Source organism: Esox lucius, chromosome 13 (genome assembly GCF_011004845.1).
Source record: "Esox lucius isolate fEsoLuc1 chromosome 13, fEsoLuc1.pri, whole genome shotgun sequence".
Classification (NCBI taxonomy): domain Eukaryota; kingdom Metazoa; phylum Chordata; class Actinopteri; order Esociformes; family Esocidae; genus Esox; species Esox lucius.
This window is the reverse complement of record NC_047581.1, coordinates 38525753-38553318: the sequence shown is the minus strand read 5'-3', so window position 1 is coordinate 38553318 and position 27566 is coordinate 38525753. Positions and strand designations below refer to the sequence as shown.

Here is a 27566-nt window from a genome sequence, read left to right as displayed (position 1 = left end):
ATGACAAACTAAGACTCCAAATATGACCAGGACAGTTTAAAGGTCAAGTTATCACATTTATTGTTGAGCAAAAAAACATTTACGTCTGGTTGTCTAAAACCAACCCAAAATTGAGTTTCTTTTAAGTATCAGAGTATTTGAGTTCTCTCTAAAATCCCCCAGATGTTGACAGAGAACAATCTTGAGAGGACCCCAAGGAGCTGCTAGATAATACAAACCTGATTTAGAAATATTCCAGAACTTAAAATTACTAAATAAAATGTATTTGTGAAATGTACAGCAAACCAAAACATTGCATCATTATGGTGAACCATGATCTTCACTAACCGTTTCATCACCGTGATCTGTTTGTTTCATCACTGTGATCTGTTTCATCACCGTGATTTCATATCTGATTGCCTTGTTCCACAACTGAGAAAATATCAGTGTTCCCTAACAAGTTTGAATAGTTCATGATCAATGATTTGAGCTTAAGCCACAACCTTGATTATAAATCCACTAGGTGGACTAATGACCAACTTCTGTGATCACATGTAAACGCATGTAACAGATGCAGAGCTCTTCACCATGGCTGGTTTACAGACAGATTAAACAGTCTTACACTAAAAATTACCATCAATTTAAATTAACTTTTTGGTCAAGGACAATGATACATTTCTGTCTGGTGAAACAGAATTTGAGAATTGTATCCTTTTCTACCAACCCCTCTCCATGCCTCTTATAGCATGTTTTGGCCATCAGAGATTAGACGCTTGTCCACTTCAACTGTTCAGTTGTCAGTTTGTCATCTAGTCAGATGACAAGTTGAAACACACTGCATTCCAGGCAGTGTGACAGTGTCTCAGGAAGGGCTTGACCCATACTGGAGCAGCAGTTGGGTATAGCAGGTTGCACAGACGTGTTCTGGGTAGATGCAGGATGGGAGGGGCAGCTCGTTGGACAGGCAGCTCTCACAGAACACTCCTCGGCAGTTAGCGCACTGGCTCTGGAAGGACAGTAATATTCAGTTAATCCATACAAAGCACAAGCATGTCGTCTTCCGGTACCAACTCCTTTTATTCAAACAACCACACAGGTGGAGCAGTGGACACACGGGGGTGCAGTTGGGCCTAGGTGGGGTACCTTGGTCTTAGTCTTAGACTCCTCCTGGTCACACTGGGTGCAGAGGTCATCCTGGCTTACCTCAAAGGAACACTGGTCCTGCAGAAGACAGGACATGATAAAGCAGGAGGCTCAAGTCTGAAGTGAGTCAGAAGGATGCATGTCAGTGGGCGACATGTCTGGGAAATAAACACTGCATTCCATATTAAGAACCTCATACCAACAGTTAAGCATAGTGGTGGGAGTGTCATGGTTTGGGGATGCTTTGCTACTTCAGGACTAGTACATCAGAATGGATCAAGACATTTAAAGCCTTGAAATGGACTGAATTTGTCCATGGCACTGTAAAAACGATCAATAACAAAAGGAAATATTTGATTGGGGCTAAATGTGTCAACATTGTGTCGTTTGTTCCAGGTTCCTTTTTATCTAATTTTAGTTCAATATCTGATAACACTCAGTGCCAAAATTATGCACACAAAAATCCCAGCACTGTATACATAGTAAATATATTTGAGTATAATTAAGATAGTATACATATTGGATAAACAGCAGAAACAGCTTTATAAGGGGAGATAATATCCAGATTTAGTAATAAGTAATCTTACCAGTTCATCCTCATGTTGTGACAATGACCTTAAATGTGAAGAGAGTGAGATGTCACATTGTGGGACTGAGAGCCAATGCTCTGAGACAACTATATGAAAAGTATCGACACCAGGCTTACATATCAGAACTCAGCCTGCTCTTGTCCTCCAATGCTGCACTCACTTCGTTGTTCTCCTTCTTGACAGCATCTAGTTCCTAGAACACAGAACCATGCAGACAATAGACACTTCAATAGACAACACTTCTGTTGTAAAACAGCTCTGCCTGCTTTGATGAGACTTCCTGCTTCTACTGCAGTGACCGTCAAACTGAACAACCTGACAGTGTTCTGCATTTGTGCACTGCATTGAATGTATTCTGGTATATAACCACCAAACCTCAACAGTGTGAGCTAGAAACGAGTGCTACACACAGCATAGAAGTGACTGTGGATGGGTTGTTTAGGAGGTGTTTCACAAGGAGAATGGGTTGTTTAGGAGGTGTTTCACAAGGAGAATGGGTTGTTTAGGAGGTGTTTCACAAGGAGAGGGGGTTATTTAGGAGGTGTTTCACAAGGAGAATGGGTTGTTTAGGAGGTGTTTTACAAGGGGAGGGGGTTGTTTAGGAGGTGTTTCACAAGGAGAATGGGTTGTTTAGGAGGTGTTTCACAAGGAGAGGGGGTTGTTTAGGAGGTGTTTCACAAGGAGAATGGTTTGTTTAGGAGGTGTTTCACAAGGAGAATGGTTTGTTTAGGAGGTGTTTCACAAGGAGAGGGGGTTGTTTAGGAGGTGTTTCACAAGGAGAGGGGGTTGTTTAGGAGGTGTTTCACAAGGAGAATGGGTTGTTTAGGAGGTGTTTCACAAGGAGAATGGGTTGTTTAGGAGGTGTTTCACAAGGAGAATGGGTTGTTTAGGAGGTGTTTCACAAGCAGAATGGGTTGTTTAGGAGGTGTTTCACAAGGAGAATGGGTTGTTTAGGAGGTGTTTCACAAGGAGAATGGGTTGTTTAGGAGGTGTTTCACAAGGAGAATGGGTTGTTTAGGAGGTGTTTCACAAGGAGAATGGGTTGTTTAGGAGGTGTTTCACAAGGAGAATGGGTTGTTTAGGAGGTGTTTCACAAGGAGAATGGGTTGTTTAGGAGGTGTTTCACAAGGAGAATGGGTTGTTTAGGAGGTGTTTCACAAGGAGAGGGGGTTGTTTAGGAGGTGTTTCACAAGGAGAATGGTTTGTTTAGGAGGTGTTTCACAAGGAGAGGGGGTTGTTTAGGAGGTGTTTCACAAGGAGAGGGGGTTGTTTAGGAGGTGTTTCACAAGGAGAATGGGTTGTTTAGGAGGTGTTTCACAAGGAGAATGGGTTGTTTAGGAGGTGTTTCACAAGGAGAATGGGTTGTTTAGGAGGTGTTTCACAAGCAGAATGGGTTGTTTAGGAGGTGTTTCACAAGGAGAATGGGTTGTTTAGGAGGTGTTTCACAAGGAGAGGGGGTTGTTTAGGAGGTGTTTCACAAGGAGAATGGGTTGTTTAGGAGGTGTTTCACAAGGAGAATGGGTTGTTTAGGAGGTGTTTCACAAGGAGAATGGGTTGTTTAGGAGGTGTTTCACAAGGAGAATGGGTTGTTTAGGAGGTGTTTCACAAGGAGAGGGGGTTGTTTAGGAGGTGTTTCACAAGGAGAATGGGTTGTTTAGGAGGTGTTTCACAAGGAGAATGGGTTGTTTAGGAGGTGTTTCACAAGCAGAATGGGTTGTTTAGGAGGTGTTTCACAAGGAGAGGGGGTTGTTTAGGGGGTGTTTCACAAGAAGGGTTTGTTCCAGGAAGCGTTTTTCGGGTGTTTCAGAAGTAGGGACCGTACCTTCCTGATTTCATCCATGTGTCTGTGATGACTGGGGGGGGTACCATCCGTCTTCTCCCTAGACACAGGATTTATATATCGTCCCCCGCCGGGTCTCCCTCCCCACGCCCTCTTCAGTTCCTGCTCCAAACCAGACCTGGCAACACAAACACCTAACGTCATACAGTGACAGGCTGGAGGACAGTGGAGAGCAGGTCTAGATCCTGATCACCTGTGTTTCTGTAGTCGGTCCACCTCCAGCTGTAGAGACTCAATCTTGTCTCCAAACTCCTGTTTAAAGAGCCTGTTGGCCTCCTCGGCCACGGCCCTCTCCTTCTCTGCCTGACGCCATCTGGACCGGGACGGAGTGTGAACGGTGGGGAAATGAAAACTAAAGATGCACTCATGGTAAAATGGAAAGTTAGATGGTAAAAGGAAAACACATCAACTGATGATCAAATGTTAACCCATAAATGAGGGGGAGAAACAGGATGGCCAAGACTTCAACAGAACAGAAACAAAGACACCTAAAAGAAAGATGGGATAAAAGTAAAAAAAATAATAGGATGCTTCCTCCCATCATACCGAAGGAGACCAAACCAGAAGAATACATTTAAAATTGTTTTTATTATGCTAGTATTGACTACAGTTTACAACTAACTTAAAACGTCCACATACATATCTTTCACTTAACCTTGCTTTGTTCTGGAACTGCTTCATACATAGAAATAGACTGTACAGACAGGGCTTGGAAACTCTAACCATGGCCATTTGACTGGTAAACTCATGGGTATGCCCCCAATGGTGCCAGTCCAACCCTTACGCCATCGCTGACTTGATCAAGACACCCATTCTATAGATTATATTTCTATGATTTTATAATCCTGCTGACCTGAACTAACCTTTCAAACAACCAGCAAAGCCTTACAAGGGGATTCCGATTGTAATTCAATGGCAGAGGGGGTTTAGTTTGTGCTCTGAGCTGTAGTTCTAGCCTGGTTCCACACCTGTTTGTGCTGTCTTTTAAACACCTTTTTCCATTTTCATGCTAAGTTAGGGTGACCACATTTTCAAACCCCCAGACCGGGACCCTTGTGTAACTGCACATTAATGCATGCACATGTATGCGCTTATGCACTCATGTTGGTTATCATGCGTGCTTGTGGTTGGTGGAGCGGGGGGGGTGCTTTGAGCGTTTGAGAATTGTTGCTTTGCTATGGAGGCAAACCGGGACGTCTGGTCACCCTATGCTAAGCAAACAACAGGAGCAGGCTATAAAACACAAACCGATGTGAAACCAGGCAATTGAGTCCTAGTGCAATGAGTGACCAACAGCATGATACAGGATCCAAGTCAGTGAGGAGCAGGAGGGGAAGGTAAGCTAGCTAGAAGCTGTGCCCTGTACACTCCAGAAATCATGATGCGGTCTGACTATGATGCTGTCAATGGAGCCTGGATTTACCTCGGTGTACTTATTGACTGATCAGCGAGCCAATGGGCTGCTTAGAGATTGGTCAACGGACCAATGGGCGGCTTAGTGACTGGTCAACAAACCAACGAGCTGCTTAGTGATTGGTCAATGGACCAACGGGTTGCTTAGTGACTGGTCAACGGACCAAAGGGCAGCTTAGTGATTGGGCAACAGACCAAAGGGCAGCTTAGTGATTGGTCAACGGACCAATGGGCTGCTTAGTTCCTGGTCAACAGATCAATGGGCTGCTTAGTGAGTTGTCAGCAGGGCTGGTCTGACAGAACAATGGGATGTACCGTATCAACAACTGTAGGACTCTTGTCAGGTCCCATGTTTTTCCAAGATCTCCCAACAAAACTGTAGAAGCAGCTTGAGGAGCCAATCTTTTTTGCTAAAATGGCCGACATGTGAAACCCAAAACCTTCAGGGAACATTCAATACAGGCGCGGATCTCATATCTTCCTTTCAGAATGAACCTAAAGGCTCCTTCAGGAGAGTTGAGGTTTAGGAAAGAAAGGGTTCATTAACAGTCTTGAAAAAATGTATACACCGCAGCAGATTATTTCATTCCAGAAAATAAGAAGCTAAGGTTTCTCCTTTCTATATTATGTGTTTGACTGGATTGGTAATCAGGATTTAAGAAACTAATATGAAGGGTGTTCATTTTAAATTTTCTTTTTTTGGGAGTGGGGGAGGGAACAACAACCCTATTGTTGCTTCTGAAGCAATTTTTCAACATTGGAACTCAAACTTCTGGCCTGCTTCACACAGTCTTTCTCGCTGATATGAGAACAGAGAATGAAGAAGATTAAAGGACCAAGGGATTAAAGGATTGGACAAAAGGAGGAATAAAAAGAAAGTTACAAGAGACAGAGGAGAGAGAGAACAGTATTTAGAGGCCTGAGAAAAACAGTCTGGACAGCCTGGAGGACAGTGTTAACACAGACAATTTTTAAATAATCTAGATTTAATATACATTCAACCCTAAATATTTACAATGAGTAGTAGTGGTGGTGGTAGTAGTAATGGTGGTGGTAGTAACAGTAGTAGTAGCGGTAGTGATAGTAGTAGTAGTAGTAGTGTTTGTAGTGGTGGTGGTTATAATAGTAGTGGTAGTAGTGGTGGTGTTAGTAATACACTGAACAAAATTATGAACGCAACAATTCTTTTTTGCCCCCATTTATCATGAGCTGAAAAATATCAAAGACTTTCTCTATGTACACAAAAGGCCTATTTCTCTCAAATATTGTTCACAAATCTGTCTAAATCTGTGTTAGTGAGCACTTCTCCTTTGCCGAGATAATCCCTCCACCTCACATGTGTGGTATATCAAGATGCTGATTAGACAGCATGATTATTGCACAGGTGTGCCTTAGGCTGGCCACAATAAAAGGACACTCTAAAATGTGCAGTTCCATCACACAACACAATGCCACAGATGTCACAAGTTTTGAGGGAGTGTGCAATTGACATGCTGACTGCAGGAATGTCCACCAGAGCTGTTTCCCATGAATTTAGTGGTCATTTCTCTACCATAAGCCGTCTCCAAAGGTGTTTAAGAGAATTTGGCAGTACATCCAACTGGCCTCACAACCACAGACCACGTGTAACCACACCAGCACAGGACCTCCACATCCAGCATCTTCACCTCCAAGATCATCTGAGACCAGCCACCTGGATAGCTGATGCAACAATCGGTTTGCAGAACCGAAGAATTTCTGCACAAACTGTCCGAAACCGTCTCAGGGAAGCTCATCTGCATGTTCGTCGTCCTCATCAGGGTCTCGACCTGACTGCAGTTCGTCGTCGTAACCGACTTGAGTGGGCAAATGCTCACATTCAATGGCGTCTGGCACTTTGGAGAGGTGTTCTCTTCACGGATGAATCCTGGTTTTCACTGTACAGGGCAGATGGCAGACAGCGTGTATGGCGTTGTGTGGGTGAGCGGTTTGCTGAAGTCAACGTTGTGGATCGAGTGGTCCATGGTGGCAGTGGGGTTATGGTATGGGCAGGCCTGTGTTATGGACAATGAACCAGGTGCATTTTATTGATGGCATTTTGAATGCACAGAGATACTGTGACGAGATCCTGAGGCTCATCGTTGCGCCAATCATCCACGACCATCACCTCATGTTGCAGCATGATAATGCACGGCCCCATGTTGCAAGGATCTGTACACAATTCCTGGAAGCTGAAAAGATCCCAGTTCTTGCATGGCCAGCATACTCACCGGACATGTCATCCATTGAGCATGTTTAGGATGCTCTGGATCGGCGTATACGACAGCGTGTTCCAGGTCCTGCCAATATCCAACAACTTCGCACAGCAATTGAAGAGGAGTGGACCAAATTTCCACAGGCCACAATCAACAACCTGATCAACTCTATGCGAACAGGATGTGTTGCACTGTGTGAGGCAAATACTGACTGGTTTTTACATAGATAAAGTCTTAGATCTTAGAGTTCAGCTCATGATAAAAACAAAAACAAAAGTGTTATATAATTTTGTTCAGTGTAATAGTAGTAGGGGTGGTTGTAGTAATAGTAGTGGTGGTGGTAGTAGTAATAGTAGTAGTAATAGTAGTAATAGTAGCTGTGGTAATAGTAGCAGTGGTAATAGTAGTACCCACCTGCTCTCCAGCAGTTTTATGGTCCCAGCCATCTGGTTGGTCTTCTCCTCCAGGCGACTGATAACCTCACTCTTTTGCTTGGCGTCTGCTTCTGAACTCTGTGGATGCCAGAGTTGGAATCCATTCAATTTAAAATCAGACTCAACCCGGTGGCCACAGACTCAACCCGGCAGCCACAGACTCAACCCTATAATGTACCTGTGACTTATGTGCTAGTTGCTGGTTGAGGGCTCGGAGGTCCTCCAGCTGTTGCCTCAGCTCCACCAGGGCATCCTGCTTCTCACACATGTCTTTCTCCATCATCTTCATACTCAGCTCCATCTCCTGCTTCATACCAATCTGAACCTCCAACTCCTTCTCTACATCCTGGAAAAGAAAAAGAAAGAACATAAAAAGAGAGTGATGGCTTAATGAAGGATGAGAGATAAATGAGTTAATAAAGGGTGGAGAGAGAGGGGAGAGTCAGTATAGGATGGGGAGGGGGATGAGGTAATATATGTAATGGAGACAGGGGTGAGTTAATAAAGGGTGGAGAGAGAGGGGTGAGTGAGTATAGGTCAGGGAGGGGTGAGTCAGTATAGGATGGGGAGGAGGGTGAGGTAATATATGTATGAGGGATGAATTAATAAAGGGTGGAGAGGGAGGGATGAGTTAACTGACGGGTATAGTACTAGTTAGTCCAGGCTGGTTTAGTGTGGGTGAGATAGTACTAACCGGTATAGTACTAGTTAATCCAGGCTGGTTTAGTGTGGGTGAGATAGTACTGACCGGTATAGTACTAGTTAATCCAGGCTGGTTTAGTGTGGGTGAGATAGTACTGACCGGTATAGTACTAGTTAGTACAGGGTGGTTAGTGTGGGTGAGATAGTACTGACCGGTATAGTACTAGTTAGTACAGGGTGGTTAGTGTGGGTGAGATAGTACTGACCGGTATAGTACTAGTTAGTACAGGGTGGTTAGTGTGGGTGAGATAGTACTGACCGGTATAGTACTAGTTAGTACAGGGTGGTTAGTGTGGGTGAGATAGTACTGACCGGTATAGTACTAGTTAATCCAGGGTGGTTAGTGTGGGTGAGATAGTACTGACCTGTATAGTACTAGTTAATCCAGGCTGGTTTAGTGTGGGTGAGATAGTACTGACCTGTATAGTACTAGTTAGTACAGGGTGGTTAGTGTGGGTGAGATAGTACTGACCGGTATAGTACTAGTTAGTACAGGGTGGTTAGTGTGGGTGAGATAGTACTGACCGGTATAGTACTAGTTAGTACAGGGTGGTTAGTGTGGGTGAGATAGTACTGACCGGTATAGTACCAGTTAGTCCAGGCTTGTTTAGTGTGGGGGAGACAGTACTGACCGGTATAGTACTAGCTAGTACAGGGTGGTTAGTGTGGGTAGGACAGTACTATCAAGCGAGTATGAGGAGATTACAAGTCAATTTTAAGTGATAAATGGACCGACGAGAATATTTATTTAGGGAATCAAAGGCACTCAATTTTGTAGAAAATAAATTTGAAACATTACCATAATAAAATAGCTGGAAATGTCTTGTCATTTACACTTAAATGTATGCAAATTGGACAGTAAAAATCTTAAATATAGGATGGAGGGAGATATGTGGATGGACAGAGCTGTAATCGAGATGTAGGATGGAGGGAGATATGTGGATGGACAGACCTGTAATCGAGATATAGGATGGAGGGAGATATGTGGATGGACAGACCTGTAATCGAGATATAGGATGGAGGGAGATATGTGGATGGACAGATCTATAATGTTACCTAAGTTCAGCTGTCAAGGCCCTGTCCAGGGATATCTTCAGATGGGAATACAGGGTTTCCCTAGTTTTATACGGCTATCGTATTGAGCTGGGGAACAAGGGTCAGTCTGTCCTATCTCACTACCAGTTACTTATGTTGCATTTGTTTCTGTGACGGGGGGGACAAGGGTCAGACTAAATAATATGCTGAAGTATCTTTTTGGATCCAAGGAATGCTCTCAAATATTTCAAGGGGTCCTGTTGAATCAGAAGGACGTGACGACTCATTGATTTCCCTGTCCAACCTCCTAGTGAGACATCTACTGTGACTACCCAAATCCCACCCGGTCGTCTCTGTCCTTGTCTATTTGGTTGTGCAGCTGATCTGGATTCTGTCCCAAGCCTAGACACAGCCCACCTGCATTGATTGACCAGCAGATTACTCTTATAATCTCCACCCAGCAGAAACATAGTCTGGTTCCTCACTAGATTTCTCCTTTTCATTCTTGTTGTTGCTTGCTCTTTGGGGTTTGAGGCTGGATATTTGTAGAAGCACATTGTGACAACTGCTGATGTAAAAACAGGCTTCATAAAATAAATGTGATTGATTATTTGGGGAAAAGAGAAACTGACCAATCGTAGCTGGGTTTCCTCCTTGAGCTGTTTGCGTGCCTCTCCCAGTACCAGAGCATCCGCGGAGCCATCCCCCCCTCCTCTTGACACCTGAGGAGAACAATCTATATTATACCTTACACAACAACATACAGACATGGCCAAAAATACTGGCGCCCTTGAAATAACACATCATTCATTATGAAAGAAACTAATATTTTGGTATTCAATTTACCAAATCTTTGCTTATTCCACAAGAAAAATGGCCCGGACAATACTACTGGCAGCTTATAGAAGTAGAAACAATCAAGATAGTGATTCTCTTTTACTTTGGAATTGTGGAGATTACAATATGAAAATGATTAATTCAACTATTTAGAATACAAAAAAATAAATAAAAAACTATCTCATTCTCTTGTTTTGCGTCACTGCGTGTACCAAAATGAACATAGAGAAAAGAAAGGAAACCAGAGGACTGTCTGATATCAGACAATAAGGTGGCACGCCTGGATATCCTCAAGGCTAGAAGTCCAACTACAGAGACCTCAATGTTCATGTATTCTCCACATATGGATGTGGCCACAAGAAATAAACCATTGAAAGATCACAGCGAAGGATTGTTCTGATGGTGGAGACAGCGGTCACATACAGCTAGGTCCAGACATAACTGGACACTGACAAGTTTTGTAAATTTGGCTGTTTACCAAAATATATTCAAGTTAGAATTAAAGAATGAATATGGGCTTAAAGTGCATTTTCAGAGCTTTAACATGAGGGTATTCACATTCAAATTGGATGAAGGGTTTAGGAATTACAGCTCTTAAATATGTAGCCCCCTCTTTTTTAAGAGACCAAAAGTATTTGGACAATTGACTCAAAAGGCTGTTTTCATGGACAGGTGTGGGCTATTCCTTTGTTATTTCATCCTCAATTAAGCAGGTAAAAGGTCTGGAGTTGATTCCAGGTGTGTCATTTGCATTTGAAAGTTGTTGCTGTGAACCCACAACATGTGGTCAAGAGCTCTTAATGGAAGTGAAACAGACAAACCTTAGGCTGCAAAAGAAAAAGGTCATCCATTAAAGAAATAGCAGAAACAATTGGAGTGGCCAAATCAACAGTTTGGTTCATTCTAAGATAAAAAGAACACACTGGTGAGCTGTGCAACACAAAAAGGCCTGGACGTCCATTGAATACGACAGCGGTGGATGATCGTAGGATCCTTTCCATGGTAAAGAAAAACCCCTTCACAATATCCAGCCAAGTGAAGAACATTCTCCAGGAGGTAGGCATATCATTATCCAAGTCTACCATGAAGAGAAGACTTCACAAGAGCAAATAGAGGGTTCACCACAAGGTGCAAACCATTCATGAGCCTCAAGAATAGAAAGGCCAGATTAGACTTTGCCAAAAAACATCTAAAAAAGCCAGCCCAGATCTGGAACAGCATTCTTTGGACAGATGAAACTACGATCAACCTGTACCAGAATAATGGGAAGAAAAATTTATGGAGAAGGCTCAGAACAAGATCCAAAGAATACCACATAATCTATAAAACACGGTGGAGGCAGTGTGAAGGCATTGGCATGCATGGCTTCCAATGGCACTGAGTCACTAGTGTTTATTCATGATGTGACAGAAGACCGAAGCAGCCGGATTAATTCTGAAGTGTAGAGGGATATATTGTCTGCTCAGATTCTGCCAAATTCAGCAAAATTGATTGGACAGCACTTCACTTTACAAATGGACAATGACCCAAAACATGCGAAAGCTACCCAGTTTTTTTTTTAAGGCAATGAAGTCGAATATTCGGTAATGGCCGAGTATTGGCCGAGTAGATTCGGTAATGACCTGACCTCAACCCGTTCAAGCATGCATTTCACTTGCTGAAGATAAAACTTAAGGCAGAAGGACCCACAAACAAACAAACAACAAAAGAAGACAATTGCAGTAAAGGCCTGGCAAAGCATCACAAAGGACGTAACCCAGCGTTTGGTGATGTCCATGTGTTCCAGACTTCAAGCATTCATTGCCTGCAAATAATTCTCTACAAAGTATTACAAATTTACATTTTATTTATAATTGTGTTAATTTGTCCAATTACATTTGCACCGCAGAAATAAGGGGAAAGTATATAAAAATGATTGCAATTCCTAAACGTTGCATACGATATTTTTGTTCAACCCCTTGAATTAAAGCTGAAAGTCTGCACTTCAATTGCATCTCGGTTGTTTCATTTAAAATCCATTGTGGTGGCGTACAGAGCCCAAGTGTCCAAACTGTAGATAGTGTGAGGAGGCTGGTTCTGTCTTAGATCATGGGTCTTCAAGCATGACAATGACACAACACCCAGGAATTGTTCATGAAGGTGGGCTGATCTGAAGTGGCCACCAAAAGCCGGTAGAACGCAACCTGGGCCGGCAGAACGCAACCTGGGCCGGCAGAACGCAACCTGGGCCGGCAGAACGCAACCTGGGCTGTGTATTTGCCTGGTTGGCCAGTGCCCATTAAACATTTTAGTCATTTGACATTATAGTTATTTAAAAGGATGATCTTATCCACTCAGAAATTTCAAACCAAGATGTTTTATGGAGTTGGACTACCTGGCGACCAGACTGCAGCTGGTAGGAGCTCTCCTCTTTGACTCGCTCAACGTCCTCCTGAAGGGTGATGATCCTGTTGTTTGCTACTGCCAGCTGCAAAGACAAGGCCAGAACATTTACATTGGCATGTTATAAATGGGGCAAAAGCTGAAGGCAAGTTAGATATGGTGAAAAGGCAAGGAATGTTATAAATGGTGTAAAAACAGAAGGAATTTTATAAATGTCATGAAGGCATGTTACAAATAAGAATCTTGTAAAGCTGTTGTGAGATTTCTTTTAACTTATCAGGCTATATCCTCTGTGTGTTTGATGTAGTTTACTTATGACACTACCTCTTCTTTGACTTGAAGGTGTATACTACAGTAGTCAGACTACCTCCTCTGTGAGCTTGCTGTTGTAAACTATCAGACTACCTCCTCTGTGAGCTTGCTGTTGTAAACTATCAGACTACCTCCTCTGTGAGCTTGCTGTTGGACTTCTCCATGGCGTCTACTTTGGCCTGCAGGTTGTTGACTGAAGCACTCAGGTGTCTGTTGAGCTCTTCCACATAATTCTTTTGGTCCAGGATGGCTGTTATCTGTCCATCCCTAGAAAAAGAGGAGAGAATATGAGAGTGCTTAAAGGCAGAAGAAAACCAGGAAGCAGAGGCACATAAATTGAGTGCAGGGTAAGGTTATAGATGTGGCATTGAGACAGAATGCCAGATGGGATAAAGGTTAAAGGTTATGGATAACAAACTCACCCCTCGGCTGTCTTAGTACTGTGACCCCCGTCTTTGAGATACATGGAGAAGTCGATCACCCCCACCTGTGGAAAAGCCAGCAGACACCAGTCCTGAACGCCATCACAGCCTCACTCACAACACAGACACTCTTCACAATAACAACTCTGTCCAATACACTAGTGTGGTTTATTTGTTGACCTGTGAATCCAAGTCCTCCCCCTTCATACAAAGGTTGGCATCGATGACGTTCAACCCAACCAGCAGCCCGGCGATCACAGCTCCTTCCTCCTCCATCATGAGAGCGTTGGCTTCATAAAACTCACTGAGCAGATCCTTTCTGTTAATGATGGTCTTCATGTAGTCTGACAGCTTCTTCTGCATCAGGGCCAATCGCAACCAGGCCCGCCCTCTTCCTAATGGTGTCCTGGTGATGGACAGGGGATGTGATCAATCATAACTACACAAGCAGATTGCTGCTAATCTAATTCAGTTGTCTCGAGTGTCCTGAGCATCGTTTAAAGGTAAATAGAAAAATAAATAAAACGACAAACCTCAAATACAATCAATATACTATCTAGATGGAAACAGGCCAGAAGTTGAAACATCACATGATAAAGACATATGGATGAGGTAGCGGGTGCCGTGATCTGACACCAGTCACGCCAAAATCTATGGGTTCCGGTGCAAGTCCATTCATTTCAATAGAAAGCAATCCGCACCACACTGGCTAATCAACCACACTCTGAGAGATTTGGATGCGGTACGGCAGGTGTGTCGCATGAGTTGAAAAGTTCCTACAGCGGTGTATTCCGTACGGTGACCGAAATGGAAGTTGATTTACCACCAAAGAAGAGCTAATACGTAGACTTTTAACTATGTGTTTATAGGATCGCAAAGAAAAGCTTTGACAGCTCAATTATTTGTGGTAGCCTACAATAGTTTACAATAAGTTTGAGACTTATGCTAAATATCTGACCCGATGGGTTAAATATTTGAGGGACTTTGTCATGGAAAATAAATAGATATACATACCCTGTGTGACTTCAAAGCTTCATTTCACCACAATGACTACAATGAAACCTAGGTTAAGGTTCCGTACGGTATTTTTATTTTCCGTGCCTGGTGTGAACAAGGCTTTATTGTTGCTGCCGAATGTATTTAACGTTTCACCGAAGGCTTTTATTTTGAAGGCTATATATTCGAAAACCGGGGGTCTTGTAATGAGGCCAAATCTCTAATGTTGACACACTACATCACTTTGATAGACAGATGTCACTTAACGGTACGGGACTTTACGTGAACAAGTCAGTGGCATCTGTGTGAAGCCAGTCTGCATTCACTCTGACTGACACCAGTTTGCGTTGTTTTCCAGTCGACTCATTCAATGCACTTGTGCCTGGATTTATACAGTTGCAAGACTAAAGGTGTCTGGAATAAAACTAAACTCCAAGAAACTTGTATCTGTCGACAACCTCTAAGATGAGAATGTTGGCAGGGTAGGCAGGTGGATTCAATCAGGTTCAGGCTGTTCTGTTGGCAAAGGGGTCCAGCCGGGGTACCCGACGGATTTACCGGATGAACTGGACACGGAGTGTTGATCTTCTACATTTACATAAAACAGGAGGAGAGGACAGGAAGTGGATAGGAACAGGTTACTAGGCACTATAAGTAGATGAAGCCTTACTTAAGCCCTGGCAGGTCTTTGACACTGGCTGTGATCTCCCCAGCCTCTGGAGTGAGTTTCTCCACAAGCTCCAAGGCTCCCCAGAAGGACTTGTTCTGCCCCAGGAACGTCTTCTTGGCTGCGAAACAGAAAAGGAAAGAACAACAGTCATTTCATGGTTACACCTTGGTGCTGAAATGGCACACGTTTCCATGCCAACCAAAAGTACAGTAATACAATCAATACGCTTAAAGGAACTAGAAACACAATAGCTATTAGCCAATGACAAATGGAATCCACTGGACAGAGGAAATGGCCTAGCATGGATGACACTGATAACAATCCAGCAGCCATATTTTAACACCATGTTCTATGTCTGCAGAAACCCGGACCAGGCTGGAACAAACAACAACATAGAGAAGTACCCAGTGTGTCCGTACTTTTGAGTCCGTGTTTTAGGCAGTGTTCCATTACCACGAAGAACTGCTGCAGTGGCGCGTAGTCCGAGTCCAGTGTCCTACCCAGGTTCAGGGCCGACTCGATCAGCCCCTTAATGCTCAACTTAGCCATGTTCATCAGGTTCAGTCGTTCAATGGCAATGGGGTCCTTTGGATCTGGAGGCAGGACAGCCAAGAGAATGGAACAGAAGAGGAAAAAGGAGAGGGGAGGCAGGAGGGATAGAGAAGTAATGTCAAAAAACAAGCTCTGGTGAAAAAGGCATGGTCACCACGGCAACAGAACTACACAAAGGCTGTTCTGTTTTCTTCAGAGGCACAAAGGGAAGGTGAGTCTTCTGGACAGGACAGTCAGATCTAATAAGATACATCAAAAAAGGTCATCAATCAGATAAACAACGTGATACACCCATTACTTCGCACTTCAGCCTGTTTTCATGATCTCTGACACCAGAGTTTGGCCTGTGCTGTGACCTCTAAGACCAGACTGTGGTATTGCTGTGACCATTAACACCAATGCTGTCTTTGTTCCGTGTTTGAAATACCGGATGCCATCATCAATATTAAGCAACTACAGATTGCATTTTAAATGTGTGTCAAGACTTCTTGAACTGGCAGGTGGTTTTAAATATGCGTGAAGAATTCTTGGTACTGGCTGAACTGGCAGGTGGTTTTAAATATGCGTGAAACATATCATGGTACTGGCTGAACTGGCAGGTGGTTTTAAATATGCGTGAAACATATCATGGTACTGGCTGAACTGGCAGGTGGTTTTAAATATGCGTGAAACATATCATGGTACTGGCTGAACTGGCAGGTGGTTTTAAAAATGAGTGAAGAATTCTTGGTATTGGCTGAACCAGCAGGTGGTTCAGATTGCTCTAACATTGTTCTTGTCTGACTTAATAGAGCACATTAGGGATTGCAAGTACAACACAAAAAAAACTATAAAATATAACTGTGGTGCAGAGGCGACTGTACTAAAGAAATAGGACATATTGATCATGTTACATGAGTCATCTTGTATAAGAAAAATAATTTGTTTTTACCACAACATCATGACCAATTAAGTTTAACTGCATTGCTCAAGGCCACAACATTTTTCCTCGTTATGGTTTCTGACAAAACGCTGCCACCGCTCACGTAAATCCTATGAACAAAAAAGTATTTGTTGACCTTTTTCCAGGTCCAGGGATTTGACAGCTTTGTGGAGGAGGTAGGTCTAACCAAAATGGTCCAACAGATATTGGTTTTACTTTTGGAAAACTAGAAAGCTAGCAGGGTTTTGGCCAGGAAACAGAGAATGAAAAAACAGAACAACATGCAGGTTTCTGGGATATCCGCTACAGAGCCATAGTGGTGGTGATGGTTGGGGTTAAAGAGCGACATTTAGACAGAGATCCAAAAGATCCAAATATATATGTATGAGAGTGAGAGAGATATGGATGGCAAAATGGTTGTCATAGGAGTCATGAGGAGGTGTGTGGGTAAACTTGGATCAGTGCTGTGAACCACCATGCCAACACACAGCCATGCTAGAGACAATAGATCTTCAGGCGAGCTCAGAACAGATAAATCACACAGCCAAATCACTGCCAGTCCCTAGACATAAACCTGCCGTTTTACTTCCTGTACCTAGACCCAATCCTGCAATGGAACTTCCTGTCCCTAGACAAAACCCTGCTTGGTTTCAATAAACCACCTCGTGTAGTAGGCCCTGGTAAAAATAAATAAATATGAGGACATTAAAGGCTTAGGGAGAAATGAGGCAACGCAAGAGGACTGGAGGATAGAATGAACGATGAGGTGCAGGTTTGGGATGATGAAAGGATGAGATACAAGTCCGGGATGATGAAAGGACGAGTTGCAGGTTTGAGATGCTGCTGCGATACGCACCTTTAAATTCATCAAGCATTTGCATGTGATCCACCAAATCTGTGAAATCCTCCCATGAGTCTTTGCAAAGTGCAATGAAAAAGAAAAACAGAAGGATAGTGTTGTCATGCATACTAATTCTATCGGTGCTATCCAAGGCACCAGTACTTATACCAACTTTGGGAGCCAAGGCAACATCCCTAATATGATGAGTGGTAACCCAAGGCAACAGAGGAAACAAAGTCAACAAGGACATAGGCCTAATAAATGTGAAGACATTCTGGAACTAAAATCACAGAACTACTAAAATGTCTGCGCCTTTACTCCATTACAGTCACATACTTTTTTATTATTCCATTTTTTATTTCAGACAAAAGAAATGTGGGTCCTATCAACCTTGGAATGACATGTTTTGTTACCAGTTCCTAAACTATTTATCAATCTTGGTATTACAATGAGTTCTGGTAAAGCCTAGCTAGTGGATAACATTGAATATTGGCAAAGCCTAGCTAGGTATTTAATATTAAACTCGGGTTAAGTCTGGCTAGCTTTTTCATACTCAACACTGGCAAAGCATAGCTACAGTGGGGAGAACAAGTATTTGATACACTGCCGATTTTGCAGGTTTTCCTACTTACAAAGCATGTAGAAGTCTGTAATATTTTATCATAGGTACACTTCAACTGTGAGTGATGGAATCTAAAACAAAAATCCAGAAAATCACATTGTATGATTTTTAAATTATTAATTTGCATTTTATTGCATGACATAAGTATTAGATGCATCAGAAAAGCAGAACTTAACATTTGGTACAGAAAAATTTGTTTGCAATTACAGAGATCATACGTTTCCTGTAGTTCTTGACCTGGTTTGCACACACTGCAGGAGGGATTTTGGCCTTTCAGGTCCCTCCAAAGATTTTCTATTGGGTTCAGGTCTGGAGACTCCAGGACCTTGAGATGCTTCTTATGGAGCCACTCCTAAGTTGCCCTGGCTGTGTGTTTCGGGTCATTGTCATGCTGGAAGACCCAGCCACGACCCATCTTCAATGCTCTTACTGAGGGAAGGAGGTTGTTGGCCAAGATCTCGCGATACATGGCCCCATCCATCCATCCATCCATCCTCCCCTCAATACGGTGCAGTTGTCCTGTCCCCTTTGCAGAAAAGCATCCCCAAAGAATGATGTTTCCACCTCCTTGCTTCACGGTTGGGATGGTGTTCTTGGGGTTGTATTCATCCTTCTTCCTCCAAACACGGCAAGTGGAGTTTAAACCAAAAAGCTCTATTTTTGTCTCATCAGTTGGATTGATCAGGGGGACCTTGCGTGCGCTGCAGGATTTTAATCCATGACGGCATAGTGTGTTACTAATGGTTTTCTTTGAGACTGTGGACCCAGCGCTCTTCAGGTCATTGACCAGGTCCTGCCATGTAGCTCTGGGCTGATCCCTCACCTTCCTCATGATCATTGATGCCCCACGAGGTGAGATCTTGAATGGAGCAGACCGAGGGAGATTGACCGTCATTTTGAACTTCTTCCATTTTCTAATAGCTGCGCCAACAGTTGTTGCCTTCTCACCAAGCTGCTTGCCTATTGTCCTGTAGCCCATCCCAGCCTTGTGCAGGTCTACAATTATATCCCTGATGTCCTTACACAGCTCTCTGGTCTTGGCCATTGTGGAGAGGTTGGAGTCTGTTTGATTGAGTGTGTGGACAGGAGACTTTTATACAGGTAACAAGTTCAAACAAGAGCAGTTAATACATGTAATGAGTGGATAACAGGAGGGCTTCTTAAAGAAAAACGAACAGGTCTGTGAGAGCCGGAATTCTTACTGGTTGGTAGGTGATTCAATCCTAATGTCATGCAATAAAATGCAAATTAATTATTAAAAAAAATCATACAATGTGATTTTCTGGATTTTTGTTTTAGATTCCGTCTCTCACAGTTGAAGTGTACTTATGATAAAATGCTTACCAAGTAGGAAAACCTGCAAAATCAGCAGTGTATCAAATACTTGTTCTCCCAGCAGTAGCTTTATAAAACGGAGCTCTGGTAAATCTTAGAATGCTTAATGGAAACTTTCAGTATTACAATGAATACAGAAACTTGGATAGTATTTCTCCCAAGGACCATGTTTAACACATCAAAACATCATAAGACAAGCACTGATATTAATGATGGAATGTACAGACAACATTACATGCAATGGAGCAATTCCTTTATAGCACTTATTGTCTGATAGTTGCTACTGGATCTGCTGAATAAAGGTATATTACTGTACTTACTTAAGCATCTTAACCTGTGAGTATGTATTCCATAATGTCTAACAATAAACACAAGTTACTAGGAGTGTTATCTTGGCAGACCCAGCTGATAAGAGCATCCAAAAGCCACACAAAGAAGTTAGGGCTGTTATGGGCTTAGTGTTGTCATCACTGGAAATTACTTAGAGAAATATGACCTCAGGATTACCATGAGTTCACATGAAAGAGGCCAGGAAGAGGCCCGGGCAGAGGTGTGCAGACAAAGACAACACAACCCGTCACCGATACGACGCAGAGAGAGCATGAAGTGGCTGGGTTTTCTAGCTGGCTGACTTCTATAACATGGTTTAAAATTTTCTAATTCAGTTCCTTGAAAAAGTATTCAGACCCCTCACTAATTTTTTCATATTACTAAGACACTTACGTTAAAAAAGTATTATTTTAAGGTGACACTGGTTTACTTTGGGAAATAAATAAAATTATAATGAAACGTTACAAGCTAAGCATTCAAATGCTATTGCAGGGGTATTTGTTTGTGGTCCCCCAAGCCAGTTCCATTCAATTTTTTTATTCCAACCCTCCAGTCACAGACTTATTCAGACCTGGGACACCAGGTGGGTGACATTAATGATGAAGTAAAACAGAAAAACAGCAGGCTCCAGACCTCATAGTATAATGCTGAACCTTAAATCGCATACTAAATAGTCTGCAATACTAAATAATTTGTCCCCCAAATTACACTGCTCAAAAAAGGGAACACAATCACCACAGTATAACACAAAGTCAATTAAATTCAGGGATTTCCATCTGTCCAGTTAGGAAGCATAAGCCATTTTGAATCAATGTCACCTGTTTTGGTGCAAATGAAAGTAACAATAGGTGCACTGGAGAGGCAACAGCCAGATAGGGGAAAAAGGGATGGTTTTGCAGGTGGTGGCCACAGACAATTGCTCTCTACTTATCCTTCCTGACTGATTCTTCTCTAGTTCTGCATTTTTCCAAGTGTCTTTGGAAAAATGTGGAGTTTGAATCCAGCCCTCAGTTGGTTGGGGATTTTGGTTTCCATTGACCATTGTTACTTCATATTGTTCTCAACGAATTACACAATGTACAGTAAAGATTTTAATCTTTCATATATTTTGTTTATGGAGACCCGATGTGTGATTTGTGTTCCCGTAATTTTTGCCTCAATTTCATTCACGTATTAAATAAAACCGGCCACTGGCAAAAGACAAACAATTCATAGATGCTTTTCATAAAAAAGATGTTTAAAACAATGCTTAAGTGTCTAGCTAAATATTCAAACTTCGTTTGATGTTAAGGTGTGACAAAATGATCTAATGTTGCGACACAATTTCATGACGAGGTAGTATGTCCCAATCAGTCCCACTACTGGCATACTAGCTTATTATATACTTAAAAGTACATACTTCACTTATCACATGCAAAGTACATACTTGCAGTAAGTAATATGGGATTTGAGATTCAGCCTAAGAGTTGAATACATCGGTCCCATGGTGTGGAAGCTCCCATTTTACACAGTACAAAATTGCCCTAACAAGAAAACAATTACGTTACTATATATTTATTGTGAACCATTCAAGTAGATGTCACATTTTGCATTAATCCCCACTGCTGAAGGATCATTGGTCAGGCTAAGCAGACCATTCTACAAGTTAAAGATGTAATAAAAATGCATATACATAAATATATATATTTTTATTAAATATCAAAGTAGTTTGTTTTTAAATATCAAAGTTTGGATATCCTAGTGAGCATAGCTGGATCAACATTCAGGAAGTGGATGCTGATTCACTCCACCCAGGCACTGCCAATGAAAGGCCGTCCTGTAACTCAAAACGTACCATCTGAAAGCGTGCCTGAGTAACCTAGCTGCAATGTGGGAAAGTAGTATGGTGGTGGTAGCCTCATGCAGTGGGGATGCTTCTCATTATTTATTACATTTTTATGTAATATTTTTATTTAACTGTTATTCAACCAGGAAAATCACCTTGAAAATCACCTTGAAAAATTCGGGAGACTTGGCCAAACAGGCAGTAACAGTCGGCAGGGACAGGGCATTTTGTTAAAATTGAAGGAAGAATAAATTGAGCAAAATGCAGGTAATTTCAGCATGGTAACCGACTTCTGCTTAGGAGGAAATTTCACCTGGAAATGGCCTGGAAAAAATTTAACTATATGACAAATTGAGACGCAGAATCTGACTGGTACAGAATCTACATACAATCAATAGGCACCAAAATTTGCCCCCCAAAATTGGGAAAATCTAGAAAAACTAGACACGGATGTTTAGGAGGAATCAATCTTAGAGAGACCTAACATACAGAAATCATTATATAAAGTGCTCTAATCTCTGGTGGACAGACTCCTTAAACATAAATGGTATCAACGATCTAAAGAGCATTAGTTCTAGTTTTTTGCAAATGGTTTTGCAGGTGTTATGGAAAGGGATGGGACATTAGAAAGTTTCAAGACTTATTACCGTTAAGAGCTTTTAGTTCTACATTTTATATTGACTGAATTAGGAAATAATGGCGCTGAAGTATTTGTGGGGACAGTGATGCAAATGATAGCAATGCATATCACAATCAGCAGGATTGTGCAGCAGATAGCACAGCGCTTAGAAAATTCCACCACTAACAAAAAGATTGCTAGACTGAACATCCATGACGGTGAAGTAAAACATTGTGTCCATGAACATGAGTTAATTGTAATACCGTAGCTGTTCCTGTAAATCTCTACAGTCCAGTCTGACAGACACACCTCATTTACCAGCAGCCCATCTCTCCTCCCCTGGTCCTCTCCTCCTCCACTCTACATCACCCCCAGCCACGCCTTCTCTATCCTGTCACAGTAGGCCCTGTTTGCCTGACACCTACCTTCATGGGCTGGCTCGGGGTCTGGGGTGAGGGAGATGTCATTCAGCTCCCTGAGACAGAGCCACTCTCCATCCACAGAGACACGGAAGTTACATAGGTAAATGGTCTCCCGGGCCGCCTGTGTGATCTTGTCAGTGGTGGGGGTTGGGGCGTCACTCTGGGGCATCAGATCTGCCATGATGACTCAGCGAATAGCAGGCTGAGAGACGGGTTAAAAAACAACGAAGCTCTCTCTCGCTCTCTGGAGAGCCAGGCAACGCAAAGAAAGGCAGAAAAAGGGTGGAGAGAGGAAAATCTCTGTTTTTGTGCCGTCGTCCCAGAAACAACAGCAAGGAAGACAAGAGGCAACCAGAACGGAGCAGACAGCAGCCCCCTCAGCAGCTCTGGACAGAAAGGATGAAGGATGCTGGTCTTTTTTTTCCTTCAGGCTCTGCGCCTCCTCCCCCCTTCACGCTCCCCTCCCTTTACAGATCAGCAGGGAGAAAAAAAGGATCTACCATGGAGATTGTCTCTCTCTCCTCAGCGCTTGTCTCTCTCTCTGCAGCGCAGCACAGCCTGTCTGTTGGAAAAACAACCCTCTGTCTCTGCCTGTCTGCAGGAATCACAGCCTCTCCTTTGGTGGATCTGCCCCTCTTCTCTCACTCGGCTCGCTCTAACAGGATTGGCTGTGAGCAGGCAGTGAGGCGCTCCTCTGATAGGATTGGCTGTGAGCAGGCAGTGAGGCGCTCCTCTGATAGGATTGGCTGTGAGCAGGCGATGAGGCACTGCACTGACTGATAGCAGGGAGGGTGTTGACCAAGATGGCCGCCTGACAATGAACTGGCTGGGTAACAGAATAGTGTCACGTGACCAGATGGTTCATTCGTTAAAAAAAAAAGGAGAGGAGGGGTATAAATCTCCTGATACCCATTTGATGCTGGTGATGCGGGGGGGGGGGGGGACTCCATCTCTCTCTCCGCCATCAGCCATATTTCCTGGTAGGCTAGGATGGCTACTAAATCAATCCCTGATCTGAGAGATGGTGTACAAAGGTAACTGGATGTGAAGGCGTAGTCACCCTTCTACACTTTACACACCTGTCTTCCTGCACCCATGAAAAGCACAGAGAGGTAATACAGATATTTTTATTTGGGAATTTCAGCATTTAATTATTTTGTTGTCCTCAGTGACTAATTCCACCAATGTTATCAGACCATGATTTACCTAAGCAACCATGGGTCAAAGCAAGGAACATAACCCAGGTTAAAGGCCTGTTGGTTCTGTGTGTTGAAAAACAATTAATTTGCTGAGTTAAAGGCAAAGCATTTTCTCAGGAGCAAACAAAAGTCTTCTGTGATAATTCTGTTGAAACTGAATCACCATAACAGATCAGCAATATACCAATTTTCAATTTTGCATTCTAGACAGAAATATTCAAAATTCCACTGAGCTGTAAAAGGTTATTTTATCCCTGCCAGTTCATTCTAATACAACTCAGGATGGATTCAATCACACATTCAAAGGAAGCCAAAGCCTTTCACTGTTAGGTGATAGTACTTCTTTAAAATACTAAACAGACTTAAAATGAATTAGCCCTAGTTCCAAAACATATGTATCATTTTTACAAACTTAAACATACATGACTTTCTGTTTTGAAGAGGGTGAATAATGTAATGGCTGAAAACATTAATGATGCCAGACTTTTTCCTTAAGTATCAAAGCCTCTGCTGCTCGGAGGTTCGCTTCAGTTTCATGCAGCACACTAGAACTTCTTTCACACTCTGTATGTACGTTAATATTTAAAAATTATAGTAAAACAAAGCTGGCATTTCTACCATAGCCACAGCAGTAGCACAGTAATAGACAGGTTAAGCAATAAGCAAAGACTTCTGGGAATTTGATGACCAACCCAAAACCAACCTCAAAGTGCAGTGTGTTGAAAGCCAGTGGAGTGGATATATGAAACCAATAAGAACCAGTCGAAAGTTTGGACACACTTACCCATTCAGTGTCCAACCTTTGGTACTCTACGTAAAGTAAAGCACATCTGTGCCAGCCTGCTATACATTTCTATTAAGTTTGATTTGCTGATCAAAAAGATGCTAGCGAGCTGACGTTACCAGGGCTCGCTAACGTTATCGGGGTTCGCTAGCCAACATTACGGAGGTTACAAAATTGCGTACAGGTCTGAGTTAGGTCTTACGGGCCCCGGGTCATTGTTAACGTTGAACCCTGGGTCTATATGCCATACCCTTCCCAAACAGCAGAGGGCAAGGTGGAGCTCTCACCAAGTCACCAACCAGCAGGCCCTCTCAGACCTCCCCAAGTGTTTAGACTTGTGAGTAGGGATGTTGTTTCATGTCAGTTTATTTAGTAGCGCATCCATTGCCACTACTGCAGAAAAACATTTTAGAGGAAACACTGTGGGGCTACAGAATGTTTCCAGCAAGCTACTGGGTTTGTCATATCTTGTTCAGGCTGTCATTTTTTCACGCAGGCACATGTAAAACATTAATAGCTGTCAAATGCTTGCTTGCGCCCTCTGTCCTTGGAAGAATCTCAGCAGATTTTCATGATTCATCACATACTCATCTTCTCAAAACCCACTGGATGAGATGTAAAGGATTTTAAGAAAGAGGCAGAAAGAGATGACAAGAGGAATCAATAAAATGCGACTGATGCTTTGTTTCCTCCATTCCTTATATAATAAAATAGCTTATTTATTCTTCAGCTATGGCTATACATGATAGAGTAGTTGCACAAACAGACCTAGCTATTAGCCATGACACAAACATACAGTACACCATTTTGAATGTCACATAGCCAGATGTTTTTTGTAGACACGTTGATAGTTAGCTAGGTACTGCAGTTTGCTGGCATTAGCCAGATCACAATAGACGTTAGCAAGCTACATTACAATACCGTAGTTAACAGCTTAATCAGCGGAGTTGAATAACTAGCTTTCCAAATCTAATATTGATCATCAGCTAGCTACTTGGCTAGCTTGTTAAATTGGTAGGCTAGATAACTTAAGAAACTCACTTTTCGTCTTCTTAGACGTTCTTTCGATACTGAAATCATATTGTACTGGAGTAGGAGATGACAGTCCAGTCTTTGCAAACAGTATGTTCGCCGAGCTCAGTGCCTCTTTAAAATAGATCACTGAGGTCGGAGAGAAGGACTCATCAGGCGTGCTACTGCAAGTAACATGTCCATTTTCATCTTGAATATGTGCAATGTCAGTCTCCCCTGATGCGTCCAAACTTTGTGGAAGTTGTGAATCCGGGAGAGAGTCCAGTGATGTTGACAGTCGCTGCTCCGCCATCTTTACTAACGTTACGACAGTTTAAAATCATGTGACCAATGAATCAGCAGTGCGACAATAACGTCGAACTACTAGCGCAAAACTTAAAATATACACACAGTTCATTTGTTTCCTGTTTGTTGTACACACATTGGTATCGACAAAAGTAAACATTTCGTTTTGTTCAATGTAGTTTTAATGTTGCAGTGATATTATCTTCAATCAATCCGTAACTGCAGAACTGAGAGTTCCCAGAATCGCAGAGAATGCAGGATCATGACGTAAGCTGTACGGAAGACGAATTACTTTTCTACTGAGACAGCCGGATGATTGACATGAATTGCAACTAACTCAAAAGTAAAGGCCTGCAGAATGCAGAGATATATAGCCTATACAGAAGTACAATGAAACTACAACAAAATGACACTTTACTATTCTATAACCTAATATGAAACTAGGCTTTAAAACCCTTCATAAACATTTAAGGTGACAATAAAATGCTGGTTAGAACTAGCTCCAAAACTAGGAGATGTCTAATCAATTCAACGAATTTGCATGTGGTAAATGTCAGAGTTTCATAGTTCTGATTAGGTAGTAAGCACTGCACAATGTATGGCGATAGATTTTTATCTAAATGTAACTTGTCGAATAAAACAATTTCAAGAAATCTGTGCATATAGTTTCACAAACATATGTCAAAATCCAAAAACAAATCATGAATGGTTAACAAAAACAAAGAATGATAAATGATTTTATGTTGAATCCATGTTTTTGTGAATGTTACAGCATTTGTTACCTGCACTTGGACAGGACGAGGGGAAGGGAATGGACAGGGGCTGAGTGAAGGGCAGGGGCTAGGGGCTAGGGGAAGGGACTAGGGGCAGGGTAGGGGCTAGGGCAAGGGAATGGACAGGGGCTATGGGAAGGGCAGGGGCTAGGGGAAGGGACTAGGGGAAGGGTAGGGGCTAGGGGAAGGGAATGGACAGGGGCTATGGGAAGGGCAGGGGCTAGGGGCTAGGGGAAGGGACTAGGGGCAGGATAGGGGCTAGGGGAAGGGAATGGACAGGGGCTATGGGAAGGGACAAGGAGAAGGGGAAGGCTTGTTTGAACAGATGAGGCTTGATGTGGTGGATGAAGAAGGTCATAACATTTATTTAAAAAGCCCTTTTTACAACAGCCGTTGTCACACAGTGCTTTTAGAAAACACCAATCCTGAAACCCCAAGGAGCAAACAACAATTGTGTAGAATTTCAATGGCTAGGAAAAACTCCCTAAGAAGGCTGAAATTTAGGAAGAAACCTAGAGAGGAACCAGGCTCAGAGGGGTGACCCGTCCTCTTCTGGCTGTGCCGGGTGAAAGATGGTAACCGTTTCAGAGTTACGGATGGATTGTAGAAGTGTGTTACAGAGCCTTGGAGCATCCCTTCAAAACGTGTTGGAATTACTAAACAAAGGCCATACCAACACGTACCAGCTAAGCATTCAATGGTCAGTCTATACCCCACAGCCAGCTGCACGTTTCGATATAGGAATTACGTAAAACATGAAAATGCAGGCCTTACTTTTGGAAAGTAATATATACACACTTTCGCAATAATCCCTCGACATAAGTTAACCATGTATTTTATTATTTTCTAAGTTTAACACAAATTTTGCATAAAAAATTATAAACCGATACTTAACCGACCTGCTCATCAGTTGCATCTTTCGGACAGAAGAGCAGGTGGCAGGAGCGTGCAAATAGAGTAGATCACAAAATTTACAAAATCTTATATCAGATAAAACAATTGTATCCATCTGTAAAGAACAGTCCATTTAAGTTTT

At 42.6% G+C, this 27566-nt stretch overlaps 1 protein-coding gene across 8 annotated transcripts; it reads right to left on the bottom strand.

The window, feature by feature from the left end:
* Positions 1 to 43: 43 nt before the first annotated feature.
* On the bottom strand, positions 44 to 25974 carry rufy3 (RUN and FYVE domain containing 3). 8 transcript variants are annotated; one of them, XM_020052632.2, is made up of 17 exons: positions 22461 to 23097; positions 17320 to 17379; positions 15409 to 15582; positions 14990 to 15107; positions 13504 to 13729; positions 13324 to 13388; positions 13033 to 13168; positions 12582 to 12674; positions 10003 to 10092; positions 7812 to 7979; positions 7614 to 7711; positions 3746 to 3865; positions 3535 to 3670; positions 1829 to 1905; positions 1710 to 1737; positions 1123 to 1200; positions 44 to 985 (listed from the first exon to the last, which is right to left on the bottom strand). In XM_020052632.2, the coding sequence occupies exons 1-17, from the start codon at positions 22636 to 22638 to the stop codon at positions 842 to 844; spliced, it is 1989 nt and encodes a 662-aa protein (XP_019908191.2). In that variant the 5' UTR covers positions 22639 to 23097; the 3' UTR covers positions 44 to 841. The 8 variants fall into 8 exon arrangements, with proteins under 8 accessions (XP_019908191.2, XP_010863402.2, XP_010863403.1 ...); XM_010865100.4 differs by lacking the exons at positions 17320 to 17379; positions 22461 to 23097 and adding an exon at positions 25482 to 25972; XM_010865101.5 differs by lacking the exon at positions 17320 to 17379 and having other exon boundaries at positions 22461 to 23095.
* Between the last annotated feature and the right edge of the window lie 1592 nt (positions 25975 to 27566).

Bases quoted from the DNA above. Each gene is read 5' to 3' on its own strand.
- rufy3 (XM_010865100.4), bottom strand. From the start codon at position 25,764: ATGGCGGAGCAGCGACTGTCAACATCACTGGACTCTCTCCCGGATTCA. The intron at 7,712-7,811 runs GTACATTATAGG...TGGCATCCACAG, and splicing joins AACTAGCACATAAGTCACAG to AGTTCAGAAGCAGACGCCAA. The intron at 1,201-1,709 runs GTAAGATTACTT...TGTCTTCTGCAG, and splicing joins CACAACATGAGGATGAACTG to GACCAGTGTTCCTTTGAGGT.